Source organism: Schistocerca americana, chromosome 1, assembly GCF_021461395.2.
Source record: "Schistocerca americana isolate TAMUIC-IGC-003095 chromosome 1, iqSchAmer2.1, whole genome shotgun sequence".
NCBI lineage: Eukaryota > Metazoa > Arthropoda > Insecta > Orthoptera > Acrididae > Schistocerca > Schistocerca americana.
This window is the reverse complement of record NC_060119.1, coordinates 1101525388-1101543075: the sequence shown is the minus strand read 5'-3', so window position 1 is coordinate 1101543075 and position 17688 is coordinate 1101525388. Positions and strand designations below refer to the sequence as shown.

The 17688-nt window shown below is 44.1% G+C and overlaps 1 protein-coding gene across 2 annotated transcripts in view; it reads right to left on the bottom strand.

Moving 5' to 3' along the window:
- LOC124618105 (ras-related and estrogen-regulated growth inhibitor-like) overlaps window positions 1-17688 on the bottom strand; it is a 572768-nt gene that overhangs the window by 159951 nt on the left and 395129 nt on the right. For both annotated transcript variants that reach the window (XM_047145318.1, XM_047145319.1), the window contains exon 4: window positions 15385-15461. In XM_047145318.1, the coding sequence (XP_047001274.1) occupies window positions 15385-15461 (77 nt within the window). The remainder of the gene's footprint in view (window positions 1-15384; window positions 15462-17688) is intronic.

The following is a 17688-nucleotide window of genomic DNA, read 5'->3' as shown; positions in this document are numbered from 1 at the left end:
GCAAAATACTGGCAAATTCAGATAACGATGAAGAGGATGGAGAGCAATCATGCACACTACTCTCCACGGTAGACCACCAAGGGTCAATAATATTGTGATCAGGTGACTGTGTTAGCCAGGGGACACGCAACAATTCATCCTCGTGCTCACAAAATCTTCGACAATGTGAGCTGCTAACTGAAAGCCAGTCGTCGTAGAACGCAGACTCATCTTTGAGGAACAGACATGTACATCTATAGAGATGTTCCACAAACCACCGTACGATGCTTGGGGGAGGGTACCCAGTACGACACTTGACACTTCCCTACCTGTTCCACTCACAAATAGAGCGAGGAAAAACGGACTATCTACAGTATATGCCTCCGTATGAGCCCTAATTTCCCGTATCTTATCTTTGTGGTCGTTATGCGCAATGTATGTTGGTTGCAGTAGAATCGTTCGGCAGTCAGTTTCAAATGTCCGTCCTATAATTTTCTCAATAGTGTTTCTCGAAAAGAACTTCCCCTTTCCTCAAGGAATTTCCATTTGACTTCCCGTAACATCTCAGTAAGACTTGCGTGTTGTTCGAACCTCCAGGTAACAAAACCGAGCGAGGTGGCGCAGTGGTTAGACACTGGACTCGCATTCGGGAGGACGACGGTTCAATCCCGCATCCGGCCATCCCGATTTAGGTTTTCCGTGATTTCCCTAAATCGCTCCAGGCAAATGCCGGGATGGTTCCTTTCAAAGGGCACGGCCGACTTCCTTCCCCGTCCTTCCCTAATCCGATGAGACCGATGACCTCGCTGTCTGGTCTCCTTCCCCAAACAAACCAACCAACCAGCCGGTAACAAATCTAGCAATCCACCTCTAAATTGTTTTGATGTCCTCCTTCAATTCGACCTGGTACGAATCCCAAACATTCGAGCAGTACTCGAGGATTAGTTCCACCAGGTGGACCACTCTTTCCTACTCCCAGTAGACCAAAGTCGACCATTCGCCTCCCCTGCCATAGTTCTCACATGCTTGTTCCACCTTACATCGCTTTCAAATGTTCAAATGTGTGTGAAATCTTATGGGACTTAACTGCTATGGTCATCAGTCCCTAAGCTTACACACTACTTAACCTAAATTGTCCTAAGGACAAGCACACACACCCATGCCCGAGGGAGGACACAAACCTTTGCCAGGACCAGCCGCACAGTCCATGACTGCAGTGCCTAAGACCGCTCGGCTAATCCCGCGCGGCTTACATCGCTTTGCAACGTTACGCCCAGATACTGAAACGATTTGACTGTCTCAAGCAGGACACTAGTAATACTGTATCCGAACATTACCGGTTTGATCTTCCTACTCATCCGCATTAGCTTACATTTTTCCACATTTAAGGCTAGCTGGGATTCACCACACCAATCGGAAATTTTGTCTAAGTCTTCTTGTATCTTCCTATAGTCACTCACCTTCGACATCATACCGTACCCGACGGCATCATCAGCAAACAACTGCAGATTGCTGCACCCTGTCAGCCAAATCATTGATGTATATAGAGAACGACAGAAGTTCTATCGCACTTCCCTGGGGCACATCTACATTCTACGGCTGATGCGGAAACATAACAGCAACTTGCGAATGATTTCTTAACTGTACCACGAGGCAGACCTGCTCAGCCAAAATAGTACCATAATCTTTGATAATAATGTGACCTTGCAGAGTAAGCACGGGGCCCATGTAATACAATCTGGGTGACCAAATTATCACTGAACCCTCGCCGTGTTTCATTCTTGAGGCATAAACTCAGCCGAAAGTTCGAGAAAGTGTGAAACAACACTCATTCGACCAGAAGACGTTCTTCTATTGCTACATAGTCCACGTTTTAAGCCTTAGGCAACACGACTTGCTGTTACGGGCATTTGCGTCACTGATGAGTGGTTTTGCAATTCCCTGCTTATAGACCTCCCTTCGTTTTGATGTTGAAAGGGTTCGCGACTGCGACATTCAGTTCTGAAATTGCTTTTGTAGCTGTCATCCTATTCTTTTCATCACAATGCTTTCAATAACTGTCTGTCACGATCACGCAGCACAGACTTTCGTCTGCGTTGTGACTTAGTGGATGATGTTTTCTGCTTTTCCTGTTTGTGGTATAAATGTTCGTAACGGTGCCTCATGAAACACGAAACACTTCGGCTGCGTTCGTTACGGAAACAACCAACATACGAGCACCAACATTTTTCCCAACTTCGAATTCACTTACCTCCAACGTAACGCACTAACAACTACAAGGATGATAAAATCTTCTCAGGTTGACAGGTAAGTCAATGCGTTGTTCTCCGACAACATTTCTACGAGTTTCCTACTTGTCATCTTCAGGCGAAGTGTCGGCCATACCAAGACGAGACGTCACGACCTGTCGCCCCCCCCCCCCCCAATCCCCCCAAGTGCCGCCGCGCCGATTCCGCTCGAGCCTGATTGGCCCGTCAGGCGCCTAGGATGTAGAGAAGCCCGTGGTCCAGCTGCTATAAAGAACCGAACGAGACGTGAACCCGACACTTCGCCTGAAGATGGTAAGTAAGAAACTTGCTGAAACGCTGCCGGAGAACAACGAATTGACTCGGCTGTCAACCCGAGAAGATTTTATCATCAAGATTCGCCGAGAAAGCCTGTATTCTCATACAATTATTCTTACCACGATTGACACGTGTAACGCGTTGAGGACATTACACAGGTGCCACTCGTGGTCAAATACAACATCGAAACGTGGAGGCTTCGCTGTCAACTGCTTTTACGTTAAAGCTCGTATTTCTCGTGGTATTTCCATATTTTTGTCCAAACCAAGTATCTTTCTGTCGCTTGCGTACAATTTCAACACGCTAGTGAAAGCTCCTCGTTCGCCGCGTGTTCTCAGTTTCCTTTTTCTCCTTTTCCGAAGGAAACCTGTTGACAGAAATGCGATGATAATACGACAGCGTTGTCGAGAGAGGTTGCGCCCCTCGAAAGATGCCACGAGTTTAATAGCGTTGCCTCGCTATCAGCCCTGAAGTCAATTTGACGCCAATCTGAGAACGTATGACTACATAATGAGAGCCTACTCCCTGACAAGTAAATGCAATTTAGACCCCCCTTAAATGCGAAAGATTGTTGTGGACGTTTCTGAGGCTGGCGCCGAAAGGTAATAGCGCCGGGGCTGGGCCATTACCATAAGGCGTGCTGGCGTGCCGGCTCGTGAGCCCGGTGAGAGCCAACTACTCGACAGCCCGGCGCCTCGGCCGTGCTCCGCCGACAGCCGCAGTCGGAGCGGAGGGTCTCCTTCCGGAGCCCGTGAGCTCGCGTGCCTCACAGGAGGTTGTTTGTGCCTCAAGGAAGAGGGTACTTCCTAGTCTACCTGTCTACAGGCGGGACGGATGCTTAACTGCCTCAGGCGTTAGTGGTTGAGAGTGCAACCCAGGAAGTTTAAAACCTTAGCAGCGAAGTTCTTCAGTTAAGATTTCCAGGCCGACAGGCAGTGCCGCTTTGCCTCTTATGATGTATCTGCAGTCGGAGACAAAGCTTGAGAGAACCCATACGTGTATAAATATGTACACTACTGGTCATAAAAATTGCTATACCACGAAGATGACGTGCTACAGACACGAAATTTAACCGACAGGAAGAATATGCTGTGATATGCAAATGGTTACCTTTTCAGAGCATTCACACAAGGTTGGCGCCGGTGGCGACACCTACAACGAGCTGACATGACAGTTTCCAACCCATTCCAAATACACAAACAGCAGTTGACCGGCGTTGCCTGGTCAAACATTGTTGTGATGCCTCGTATAACGACGAGAAATGGGTACCATCACGTTTCCGACTTTGATAAGGGTCGGATTGTAGCCTATAGCGATTGTGGTTTATCGTATCGCGACATTGCTGCTTGCGTTGGTCGAGATCCAATGACTGTTGGCAGAATATGGAATCGGTGGGTTCAGGAGGGTAATACGGAACGCCGTGCCGGATCCCAACGGCCTCGTATTACTAGCAGTCGAGATGACAGGCATCTTATCCGCATGGCTGTAACGGGTGGTGCAGCTACGTCTCGATCCCTGAGTCAACATATGGGGACGTTTGCAAGACAACAACCATCTGCACGAACAGTTCGACGACGTTTGCAGCAGCATGGAATATCAGCTCGGAGACCAAGCCTGCGGTTACCCTTGACGCTGCATCACAGACAGTAGCGCTTGCGATGGTGTACTCAACGACGAACCTGGGTGCACGAATGGAAAAACATTTTTTCGGATGAATCCAGGTTCTGTTTACAGCATCATGACGGTCGCCTCCGTGTTTGTCGACATCACTGTGAACGCACACTGGAAGCGTGTATTCGTCATCGCCATACTGACGTATCACCCGGCGTGATGGTATGGGGTGCGATTGGTTACACGTCTCGGTCACCTCTTGTTCGCACTGACGGCACTTTGAACAGTGCACGTTACATTTCAGATGTGTTACGACCCGTGACTCTACCCTTTTTGATCCCTGCGAAACCCTACATTTCAGCAGGATAATGGACGACCGCATGTTGTAGGTCCTGTACGGGCCTTTCTGGATACAGAAAATGTTCGACTGCTGGCCAGCACATTCTCCAGATCTCTCACCAACTGAAAACGTCTGGTCAATGGCGGCCGAGCAACTGGCTCGTCACAATACGCCATTCACTACTCGTGATGAACTGTGGTATCGTGTTGAAGCTGCAAGGGCAGCTGTACTTGTATACGCCATCCAAGCTCTATTGACTCAATGCCCAGGCGTATCAAGGCCGTTATTATGGCCAGAGGTGGTTGTTTTGGGTACTGATTGCGTGAAAATGTAATCACATGTCAGTTATAGTATAATATATTTGTCTAATGAATACTCGTTTATCATCTGCATTTCTTCTTGGTGTAGCAATTTTAATGGCCAATAGAGTATTTACGTACCGGTACGAGATCTGTACAAAAAATTCCGGAACTTTCTCCACAAAATTTTTCGACGCTTTCCTTTTACTTATTGTGCGTGATCTCCATCAAAATACTCTCCTCCGGAATTGATACACCGCTCGCAACCCCGTTTCCACCTCAGAAACAGCCTTGGTACGCCTCTTGATGGGTCGCATGAAGCTCCACCTGCGAATTTTCTTTCTATCGTTGCAGATCTTCATCCTTTCAACGGGGTTACCAACTTTGCAAACAAAAAAGTCCACAGGGCCTGTTCTATAGAGTATGGAGGATGAGGTAACACAGTAATTTGGTTTTTTGTGCTGTAGTCACGCACCAACAGGAACGAATGTGCGAGTGCGTTATCGTGATGTAAGAGTCATAAGTTGTCTCGCCACGTTTCAGGCCATTTCCTTCTCATATTTTCTCTCAAGTAGTAAAGGAGTTTTGCTATTTGGGGAGCAAAATAACTGATGATGGTCCAAGTAGAGAGGATATTAAATGTAGACTGGCAATGGTAAGGAAAGCGTTTCTGAAGAAGAGAAATTTGTTAACATCGAGTATAGATTTAAGTGTCAGGAAGTCGTTTCTGAAAGTATTTGTATGGAGTGTAACCAAGTATGGAAGTGAAACGTGGACGAAAAATAGTTTAGACAAGAAGAGAATAGAAGCTTCCGAAATGTGGTGCTACAGAAGAATGCTGAACATTAGATGGTTAGATCACATAACTAATGAGGAGGTATTGAATAAAATTGGAGAGAAGAGAAATTTGTGGCACAACTTGAGTAGAAGAAGGGATCGGTTAGTAGTGCATATTCTGCGGCATCAAGGTATCACCAATTTAGTATTGGAGGGCAGCGTTGAGGATAAAAATGGTAGAGGGAGACCAAGAGATGAATACACTAAACAGATTCAGAAGGATGTAGGTTGCAGTAGGTACTGGGAGATGAAAAAGCTTGCACAGGATAGAGTAGCATGGAGAGCTGCATCAAACCAGTCTCAGGACTGAAGACCACAACTACAATATTTTCTCTCAGGCGTCGCAACACGTGCCATAAATTAACACTTTACCAACGATTAACAGTTTGTCCCGCGGCACGAATTCGTGATGAACTAATCCTTCAAAGTCAAAGAAAACTACAAGCATGGCTTTGACATCTGACCTGACCTGGTGAACAATTTTCGTCTTGGAGAACCTTTCCTACCCATTGTGAAGACTGAATCTTGGTCTCAACATCATAACCGTAGACCCACATCTCATCACCAGTTACGATTCCCTTAAAGAACATCTCGTTCTGATTTGCGAGATCCAAAAGCTCTTCACAGACTGCGAGGCGAAGGTCTTTCTGGTCTGTGGGACGAACTTGATGACAACACGATGCATTCCAAGATACTGTGTCAGGATTTGATGAGATCATCCAACTGAAATGTTACATTCGTCTGCAGTCTCTCGAACAGTCAGTCGCCAGCCGGTGTGGCCGAGCGTTTCTAGGCGCTAGAGTCTGGAACCGTGCGACCGCTACGGTCGGAGGTTCGAATCCTGCCTCGGGCATGGATGTGTGTGATGTCCTTAGGTTAGTTAGGCTTAAGTGGTTCTAAGTAATAGGGGACTGATGACCTCAGAAGTTAAGTCCCATAGTGCTCAAAGCCATTTGAACCATTTTGAACAGTCAGTCTTCGATTGGCACTCACAATTTCGTTGACGGTCCTGACATGAGCGTCGTCGGTAGACGTCGAAGGGCGTCCTGAACGATATTCACCTTTAACTTCCGTCCGGCCATTTTTAAACCGTGTGAACCAATCGTAACGTCGAGTACGGCTTAAGCACTCATCACCATGGGCTTCCTGCATCATTTGGTGCGACTCTGTAACGGTTTTCTTGAGCTTCAAGCAAAATTTAACGCGAACTTGTTGGGCCTCTTACTCTACCATCTCGAAATTCGAAAACTCTGTGACACAACGTTTTACCCAATACACCACTGAACAATAACGGACAGATATACAACAATGAAACATCAGGGAGTTACACATTAAACACAAACGTGTGCAGGGACGTCAATGACATTTCGCTCCAACGCACCATTGTCGCGAAATTACGAAAATTTTTTGAACAGAGCTCGTGTGTGTGTGTGTGTGTGTGTTCCACTTGTCTTCCTAAACCACTAGACATATTTCAGTAAAACTTGGTACACACATCCCTTGCTGCAGGCAACAGTCGCTGAGGGGATAAGAACCACTTACCTATCACATTTCGGGAGATAGGACGTCGTAAACACTGAGATGCGTGAAAAACTGCCACATTGAGCATGACATTGAGAGTCATTACTTCTTTGCTACTGTCTCTATTCTGCAGACGAAGTATACATATGACGCTGAATGTACCTACAAAATTATATCATTGTTTAACATGTAGTTCAAGAAATACACTATGTGATCAAAAGTATCCGGACACCTGGCTGAAAATGAAGTAAAAGTTCGTGGCGCCTCCATCAGTAATGCTGGAATTTAATGTGGTGTTGTCCCACCCTTAGCCTTGAGCTTCTACTCTGGCAGTCATACGTTCAATCTGGTGCTGGAAGGTTTCTCCGGGAATGGTAGCCCATACTTCACGGACTGCTGCACTGAGAAGTATCTACGCTCGACCATGAAATCCAAATTCCCGAGTTCGAGTCTCGGTCCGGCACACAGTTTTAATCTGCCAGGAAGTGTCATATTAGCGTACACTCCGCTGCAGAGTGAAAATCTCATTCTAGAAAAGCGAGGGGTCGTTTGGCATTTACCGGCGTGATGTATGGCTTATGAGCAGCCGCTCGGCCAGGAAATAAGTTTTCTCACCTCCCGCCTAACTGTCATAGTACTTGCAGTGGATCCTGATGCAGTTTGGAATTCCTGTGTGATTGCCTGAACAGATGCCTGCCTATTACACATTACGACCCTCTTCAACTGTCGGCGTTCTCTGTTAGTCAACAGACGAGGTCGACCCGTACTTTCGTGCTGTACATGTCCCTTCACGTTTCCATTTCACTATCGTATCGGTAACAGTGGACCTAGGGATGTTAAGGAGTGCGGAAATCTCGCGTAAAGACGTATGACAAAAGTGACACCCAGTCACCTGTCCACGTTCTACTCTCTCGCGATATTTAATGACTACTGACTTCGCTGATATGGAGTACCTGGCAGTAGGTGGCAGCACAATGCACCTAATATGAAAAACGTATGTTTTTTGGGGGTGTCCGGATACTTTTAGTCACACAGTGTATGTATGTATTTATCAAATATGTTCGGTTACATTTACATCCACATATATAGGATGTCTCTACCAAGAGCCATCGGGCTTATTTTCTCTGGTGTTTTCACAGATATTTTCAATTTTATTTTTTCACTATATAGACCCAAACAAATACTTTTCTTCACGTCTTCTATGGGATGTATAGCGTCGACAGAAAGCGTCTGTTTGTTTCGTTACGAAAAAATTTATTTTCAAAACAGAATTTTGCGTTGCTATTCAATAAAGCGGTCCCACATTACTCTAGTGCGATATGTATTAATGTGGAGAGTAAAATACGGAGAGTAACAAATACTCCAGCAGCGATTGGGATGCGCTGCTGAATGGGGGTAGCAGTCAGTGCGCACCGGGGCTGTTCCGCACTGAGTACTTTGAGTTAGAAAGTTGAAAGTGTCTGGTTTGCAAGTAGTATTGTCAGGTGCGGAGACAAATTAGAGATCTAGAATCGTTGTACAGATTGTGGAGAAGTACCATGCGTTGCTTTCCATAACGTAAAAATTACTGTGCTCACCTCTAGCTAAATCATTGCGTGCATTTACATCAGAGAGACGCAACACAAATTAAAGTTAAAGCAATTACAGCCCTCGGTCACAAAATTTTAAGTCTTTTGACCTGGTTCCGACACTTCTACGGTTGCCTTCATCAGAAATTAAATATTCAAATTGGCATATCACATATAAGATAAATATCAAGCATTAAAGCTTTAGTCACAAAAATTTAAAAAAGAAAACGTGGAAGGTGAGCCACTATTGGCTGCTTATACATATAAAACCACAGGTAGCAACAGTAGTAAACGGTCGCTGACTACGCGGCCATGTTTAAAACTTTACGCAACACCAATGTTTATGTCATCAGCGTATGGACCGATAGAGTTAATCCCATACGGCGGCGAGCGTATTTTAATAATAATTCCTTCGATATTTCACTGTAGATGCATATACCTATACGCCGAAAGCCACATTTCGGTTTATGGAGGAGAGTACTTCGTTCACCACTGACAAACCTTGTCCCAATAACGAAAAATAACACTGTGCGGAAAAACCGACTGTTGGTAATCCTCCATTTATGCTCCAGCATAATTTCATGTCCACAGTATTTTCGCGACACGTGTGTAGCAGGAAGCAATATGTTTGTTAACTCTTCGAGGAACGCACATCTTCGGTATTCCAACAATAAACTACATTATGATGCACAACAGCTACCAAGTAGCATCTGAAATTGGAGCGGCATGAGCACTTCCATGAAGTTTAGCGCTTACTAAAGCAACTCGTTACGAAAAGCGTTGCTATTCTTTGGATCTGTCTCCTGTATGAATCATTACTTGTAATGGTCTCAGACTAAGGAGATACTAATAGTATCGGACGTCGACGAGATGCTGCACCGGTAAAAGGGCGTGATCAACAGTTCCTCGTAGCAGTTCCGATGGAATCTGAGCAACGTAGTCGTACGTATTGGACTTCAGATCGGGTGAGACCGAACGTTTTCCTGATAAACGCTTTCTTTTAGATACCTCCAAAGTCAAAAGTCACACGGATTCAGATCAACTGATCTTGTAGGCCATGCGTCTGGAAATTCTCTGGAGACAACACGTTCATGGCTGGTTGCATTAAGCAGTTCTTTCACTGGGCGAGCAACATGAGGTGTTGCCCAATCTGCATGAAAGCAGTGCTTTCAACACAGTTGCGCTCTTCCAAACCATAAGTCGCATGCTGTACAAGGAGATCTCTATCTTGTGCAGAGGTCACGGTACACGTGACAGCTACTCTGGTTCCATTCTCCTCAAAGAAAAATGACCGAGAGCAAAGGTGATTGTTAATCTGCGCCACGCAGTCACATACGGCGAATGCACAACACACGGTTTAACAGTCCCCCAAATTCGGCAGTTTTGTGTATTCACTGCACCATGTTGTTTAAAATGTGCCTCGTCACTCCACAGAATATTGCAGTCGGCGATACTCCCTCAATGCAACACTGTAATTACTGTCGTTCACGTAAAACAGTTTCACTAACACTGCACGGTTTCTGTATTGTTCACTCACGTTACTGCTTGTCAAATGACAGCGCGCAAGTGATACAGTCATACAAACAGTGTACAGAGCCAGAATTGCATCACGTGGCTAAAATTTCAACTCCTTTTTTTCCAGCATAAATTGGGTCCGCGTTAACGCATTGGTATATCTGCTAAATTGCGCTGCCGTAATTACAGCCCACACGGGACGTCCATCAGTTTGTACCGGCTGCCTATAATTGAACTTTCCTTACTTAACAAGTTATAAATCGGAAACTAATTACCGTACGAGTACCAAACTTGGTAGCATTAATGTGAAGGACATGGGGAAGAGAAATGATGCAGTTGAAAGACATTTAATGTGATGCTACGGTACTTCATACCAGTACATTTGGGTACCATTACTGCTACAGAAAACCAGATGGCAGTTATAAGAGTCGAGGGACATGAAAGGGCAACAGTGGTTGGGAAGGGAGTGAGTCAGGGTTGTAGCCTCTCCCCGATGCTATTCAATCTGTATATTGAGCAAGCAATAAAGGAAACAAAAGAAAAGTTCGGAGTAGGTATTAAAATCCACGGAGAAGAAATAAAAACTTTGAGGTTCGCTTATGACGTTGTAAATCTGTCGGAGACAGCAAGGGACTTGAAAGAGCAGTTGAACGGAATGGACAATGTCTTGAAAGGAGGGTATAAGATGAACATCAACAAAAGCAAAACGAGGATAATGGAATGTAGTCGAATTAAGTCGGGTGATGCTGAGGGAATTAGATTAGGAAACGAGACACTTAAAGTAGTAAAGGAGTTTTGCTATTTGGGGAGAAAAATAACTGATGATGGTCGAAGTAGAGAGGATATAAAATGTAGACTGGCAATGGCAAGGAAAGCGTTTCTGAAGAAGAAAAATTTGTTAACGTCGAGTATAGATTTAAATGTCAGGAAGTCGTTTCTTAAAGTATTTGTATGGACTGTAGCCATGTATGGAAGTGAAACGTGGACCAAAAATAGTTTAGACAAGAAGAGAATAGAAGCTTTCGAAATGTGGTGCTACAGAAGAATGCTGAAGATTAGATGGGTAGATCACATAAATAATGAGGAGGTACTCAAAATGGCTCAAATGGCTCTGAGCACTATGGGACTTAACATCTATGGTCATCAGTCCCCTAGAACTTAGAACTACTTAAACCTAACTAACCTAAGGACAGCACACAACACCCAGCCATCACGAGGCAGAGAAAATCCCTGACCCCGCCGGGAATCGAACCCGGGAACCCGGGCGTGGGAAGCGAGAACGCTACCGCATTACCACGAGATGCGGGCGAGGAGGTACTGAATAGAATTGGGGAGAAGAGGAGCTCGTGGCACAACCTGACGAGAAGAATGGATCGATTGGTAGGTCATGTTCTGAGACATCGAAGGATCACCAATTAAGTATTGGAGGGCAGCGTGGAGGGTAAAAATCGTAGAGGGAGACCAAGAGATGAATACATTAAGCAGATTCAGAAGTATGTAGGCTGCAGTAGGTACCGGGCTTGCACAGGATAGAGTAGCGTGGAGAGCTGCATCAAACCAGTCTCAGGACTGAAGACCACAACAACAATATACTGCTACAAAAGGGACTCAATATGGCGCCCGTCAGTGTCCAGAAGAGTCTGAAAGAGCAGGATTGCATTCTGCACAGCGGAACTAAGCATATCCGTAGATATGCTGGTTCCCTATCTTGATATCCTGCGATTCAGATCAGCACATGTGTGAATGTTCCCGCGGTAAAACCTGTCATTCAGGTAGCCCCACAACCTTAAATCACAGGGAGTGAGATCAAGCGATGGTGCCCGTCAAGCATTTGGAAACGATCGGGTGATAATTCGACCGTTTCCAAATGTGTTTCGGAAAAACAGGTGAGCTTCGTGAGCGATGTGCGATGGGGCTCCATCTTGCAGGAAAGCTGATGAGTTTAATGCGTCTCTCTCCAGTAGGGCGGGTATGACGTGTTCGCGAAGCACATAGCAGTAACATTGGCCAGTCACACAGCACATCTTTGGTCCTTGAGAGCCAACCTGTTCAAAAAAGAATGGGCCACTGATGAACGTAGCTGTGAAGTCACACCGTATGGTGACACGTTCACTATACAGAGGAACTTCATGCACAGTGAGTCGAGGTGAAGATCCCCACACTCGGCAGTTCTGTGTGTTCACCTGACCCCTCAGAGAAAAATGAGCTTCGTCTGTCTATAGGATGGTCCAGGGCCGGGCCTCGTCAACTTCAATCCTTGCGAAAAATTGAAGGGCGAAGTCAACACGTCGTTGTGCTCCTGCACGATATGAATCCTGTACGGATACAATTTGAGAATGTTTCGAAGCACCGTCCATACACTTGACCACGGGTTGTTCAACTGTCGCGACATAGCACGCACACTACCTGACGACCTGAAATTGCGCGCAAGGCTGTCTGCCATATCATCTGTGGTGCAACCAGTCGTCGGCGTCTTTCCAGGGCGACACTTAGTTCTCCAGTTAGTTTGAACTTCTTTATTACGCTCCGCATAGCAGGTGGAGAAAGAGCATTCTTATGTAATTCTTTCAGCCAGCGATATTCTCGAAGTGCAGCTGCAGCATTACTGTTGTTTTGGTAATAGAACTTCACCAATAACGCCCTCTTACTTTTATCCAAGCTCATGGTGACACGTCAACAAGTGCACTGCGACTACGCATTACAATGACTGGTCATGGCACCTGGTGGCCATAGTTGGAACTGTACGGTGGCACTCTGACGCATGGACATCATGCACGCCATACTCTGGACATTAATGCTACCAAGTTTGATACTCGTACGTTAATTAGTTTACGTGTTATAACGGGTTACGCAGGGGAAGTTTAATTACAAGCACCCAGTACTTTAAATATAGCCACTCGGTATATACTGTGATCCAGGAGGAATGGCAAATATTCAGGAGAACTTCTAGTAAACATTAACTCTATGCGCGGGATTAGCCGAGCCGTCTAAGGCAATGCAGTCATGGACTGTACGGCTGGTCCCGGCGAAGGTTCGAGTCCTCCCTCGGGCATGGGTGTGTGTGTTTGTCCTTAGGATAGTTTAGGTTAAGTAGTGTGTAAGCTTAGGGACTGATGACCTTAGCAGTTAAGTCCCATAAGATTTCACACACATTTGAACATTTTGAACATTAGCTCTATAATCCATTGCTTAAGAGCTATAAGCACTTGGTGAGTAAAAGAGATGAGTTTCATTTTGTTTCATGCTCATAGTGATCATAGCTTTTTGGGTTTGCAGTTTAGAGCCCATGTTTACTCGTCAATTTTTTCTTGGTTTGGTCCATACTAACCCGTCCTAAAATATGGAAAGCAAACAGTGTACAGCAGAGGGGACTTGTTTCATGGTATGGAAGGCGAAGAAGTGCTCATACCTTTTAACGGATGCAATTTGGAGCGCACATTTTTTTACTTCGAGTGATCGTTCCTGTTACATTCCCGAATACTGACGTTTCTTGCTGGGACGCATCAACATTGATGACTTATGAGATTCCAATGGGATACGCCCGAAATTACCTTTTCGTCTGAAGACTGCTGTCCTTTAAGAACTGTATGTCGGAAGTGTAAATGTGTTAGGGAAGCTAAGAAATCTGATTAATAAAATGAAAAGACTGATTCTAAATATAAGGGTCTTGTCTTCGTCAACTTCATTTACTTAAAAACCAAATAATAACAGCAATGAATTTTATTTAATCATCGACTGGATTCTTCACGGTTACAGTCTGATGAAGAGAGACAACATTATAGCGCTTTACACTATCTGCCGTTCATGTACACAGTATACTCTTCTCGAGTATTGATTGTAAGACGTTGCTAGCTGTTTTCTATTTCAAAGCGTTTCACTCACTGATGTAGTACCCTATTGTGTCGCTGAGTGTAAAATATTCCTCGAGTAAAAGCTCTCCGTTACTTACTCGATAAAAGCATCCTGAGATGAGAGGAAATATGAGTTCGTGCTCCAGTAAGTTTCTATTAGGGAGTGAATAAATAATTCATGCGTTCTCTAAGAACATCCACGACTAACTCACCGTTATAATTTCTCTTAGTTCCACACTGCTAGCGTTCCTCAGATTAGAATTTCAGATGCGTCTTTCTAGTTCTCTCGCTCCCACACTTCTGTTCCAGAAGCACGAAATCTAAAAGAAGAATTAGCAACGGGGAATAGTGCTACTTTTTGCTGGGATCTAGCTTCAAGACACGTAAATCCATTACAGTTGCCTGGCAGAAAATTCTCGTTTCTATAATGATTTTACTCACTAGCATTTCATCAGATGTTAACCAGCACAGCACTAGCTTTATGGGTTTTCACTATAACAAACGAAAGGAAAATTATTCTGAGAATAAGATACAGCATAATGAAAAAACTGAACAAGACAGTTCTTTGAACCGTCGATATCAATCGTCGTGTAAAAACGGGTTGAAAAACAAATGTCCGAAACATTCTTATTATTTAAATTCATTATTTGTTTTTGTATCTTTGTATTCCTAATTATAGCTTCATGTTATCCAGATCTATTGGCAATTACCAAATTTGAATTGTGCTGTACTATCTGAAGATTTTTTTGTCTGATTTTTTTTTCCTTACTACGACGTACAAAAAAGTGTAGACACGGCAGAATGTCGTACAAGATTTTATTTTTGCACAATACTACGTTATTGTGTAGGGACACTCTCGCTTCTAGTAACAGTTCAGCTTCAGTCAGTTAATAGTTCAGTCTAGGCAATCAGGCATTGGGCTTGGTATTTTCATAATTACATACTCAGGCCTACTTCAGACCGCAGGAAGTTTTCAGTAAACACAATACAAAAAGCGCTTATGGCCGCCGACAAGTGTCCACTTGTATGTAACCAAGTAAAATGAATATTTCTTGTTTTCCGCTTAGATATACAACTCCATTTTTTCGGCTTAACGCTAAAAATAGCAACGCCTGTTAGTGATCTCGAATGCACCTTCAATTAAAACACATCTTTCGGTGACACATGACGTTGAACACTCTGCTAACTCGATGACAGAGCAATGCTCTAATCGGCTCGTGTAACATATGAATAAGAGCTTTCCACCATATTGCCAATAAAAGTAAATAAAAGTGAAGAAATGTAGTGACTTAAACTTACTGCACATTTGGAGGTGTCCAGTATTTCTACTTCCGTCGTCACATTGTCGAAAGTCACATTATGCCGGTACAGAAAATCTGAAAAGAAGAAACAAAAACTGCATTAATAAAACACTCATTAAGGAGTTAAAAACATAGACTCCAATACATACCACAAGAACCAAGAGCAAACAAGCTGACTGAAGGACCAAGAACTAAGTGCTCGGATAAAGAAAGGTTGTAAGACAGGGATGAGAGTCTTTCACAGCTACTTTTTAGTCTCTACATCGAAGAAGCAATATCCCAAATTAAGGTTCGAGAGTGGGATTAAAATTCAGGGTTAGAGGATATCAATGAGTATATTCCTTAATGTTATCCTTACTGAAAGTGAACAAGATTAGAGGATCTGTTGAATTGAATGAACTGTCTACAGAGCACAGAAAGTGAATTGAAAGTAAACCAGAAAAAGACAAAAGTAATGAGAAGAAGAAGAAATGAGAAAAGCGAGAAACTTAACATCAAAATTGGTGGTCACGATGCACACAATGTTAAGAAATTCTGCTATATTGGAAGGTAAGGGCATTACTAGCCAAGAAAAGTCGAGTAGTATCAAACACAGGCCTTAATTTGAATAAGAATTTTTAGAATGCACATTTGGAGCATAGTGAATCACATTAGTCACTCACGCACAGGGGGGAAAATCAAAAAAGAAGAGATTCGAAGCATTTGAGGTTTTGTGTTACAGAAGAAAGTTGAAAGTTAGGTTGACTGATGAAATAATAAATGAGGAGGTTCTCTGCAGAACCGACGAAGAACGTAATATATGGAAAACACTGAAACATTGACAAGAAGAAGGAACAGGATGATAGGACATGCGTTAAGACATCAGAATCTCCATGGCACTAGAGAGAACTATAGAGGGTTAAAATTATAGATAAAGACAGATCTAGGACTACATCCAAGAAACAATTAAGAACTTAGCGTGCAAGTGCTACTCTGAGATGAGGAGGTTGGCGCAGGAGAGGAACTCGTGGCGAGGCACATCAGATAGCTGATGACTCAACAACTTACGACAAAATCATTTACAATTAAATGAATACCCTTAGATGCCTACAGGAGTTGATGTAAGTCAACGGGGACAGTTGAAAATGTGTGCCCCTACCGGGACTCGAACCTCGAACCCGGGATCTCCTGCTTACATGGCAGACGTTCTATCCATCTGAGCCTCCGAGGACACAATGATAGTGCGACTGCAGGGGCTTATCTCTGGCAAGCCTCCCGTGAAACCCACGTTCGCAACTTATTGTCCCGCACTATATTTATAGTGCCCTTGCCCATCATACTCATTACTCACGGCTTTACTGCCGAATCCCGTAAGGGTTCGGGCACCGTTTGTGCATCCGCACAGAAGAAGATGGTCAAATGGCCGGTAGGCCTTAACTATATGTCCGAAAGAACAGATACCATCTTGCTATACAAAACCATTTATTTCATTTTAGTATGGAAGTTTTTCACCTTGTAGGCCCCATGTGATTATTCTATTGACTCAGCCTTTCTCTAAATGCGTAGGTCCTAGTGTATTTATTTATTTATTTATTTATGCATTTATTTTACCTGGCAAGATTAGGGCCTTCAGGCCCTCTCTTACACCTAACGAAGCATAAACATTCAGCCTAATTTTCCTTTTTTTGTTGAAACTTGTATCGTAACTAATACTGATAATCAAACTATTCATATTGTAAATGTGCCTGATGTTACATCGTGTGCAACAGTTGTGTTGTTTCGTGGGTCAGCACCTATTTTAACAGCTGTACTCAAGAGCAGCAAAAAACTTATCATCGATATTTATAACTTGTCACGTTAAAACTAACGCAGATGGTTGGTTGTTGTTGGTTGTTTGTTTGGGGAAGGAGACCAGACAGCGTGGTCATCGGTCTCATCGGATTAGGGAAGGATGGGGAAGGAAGTCGGCCGTGCCCTTTCAGAGGAACCATCCCGGCATTTGCCTGGAGTGATTTAGGGAAATCACGGAAAACCTAAATCAGGATGGCCGGACGCGGGATTGAACCGTCGTCCTTCCGAATGCGAGTCCAGTGTCTAACCACTGCGCCACCTCGCTTGGTACTAACGCAGAAGAAACGGCGTTATGTAGCTCTATTTCCCAGCAGATTAAGTAGACTGCCTTATATTATCTACTAGAACAGAGGGAAAAGCTAACAATAGCAAAGCTTTATTTTTATCGTTGCTAGCTATTGAAATAGACGATCTATAACCGACTAACAATATCCTCCACCAGTTTCTTTATATGTTCGGATGTACTCGTAGA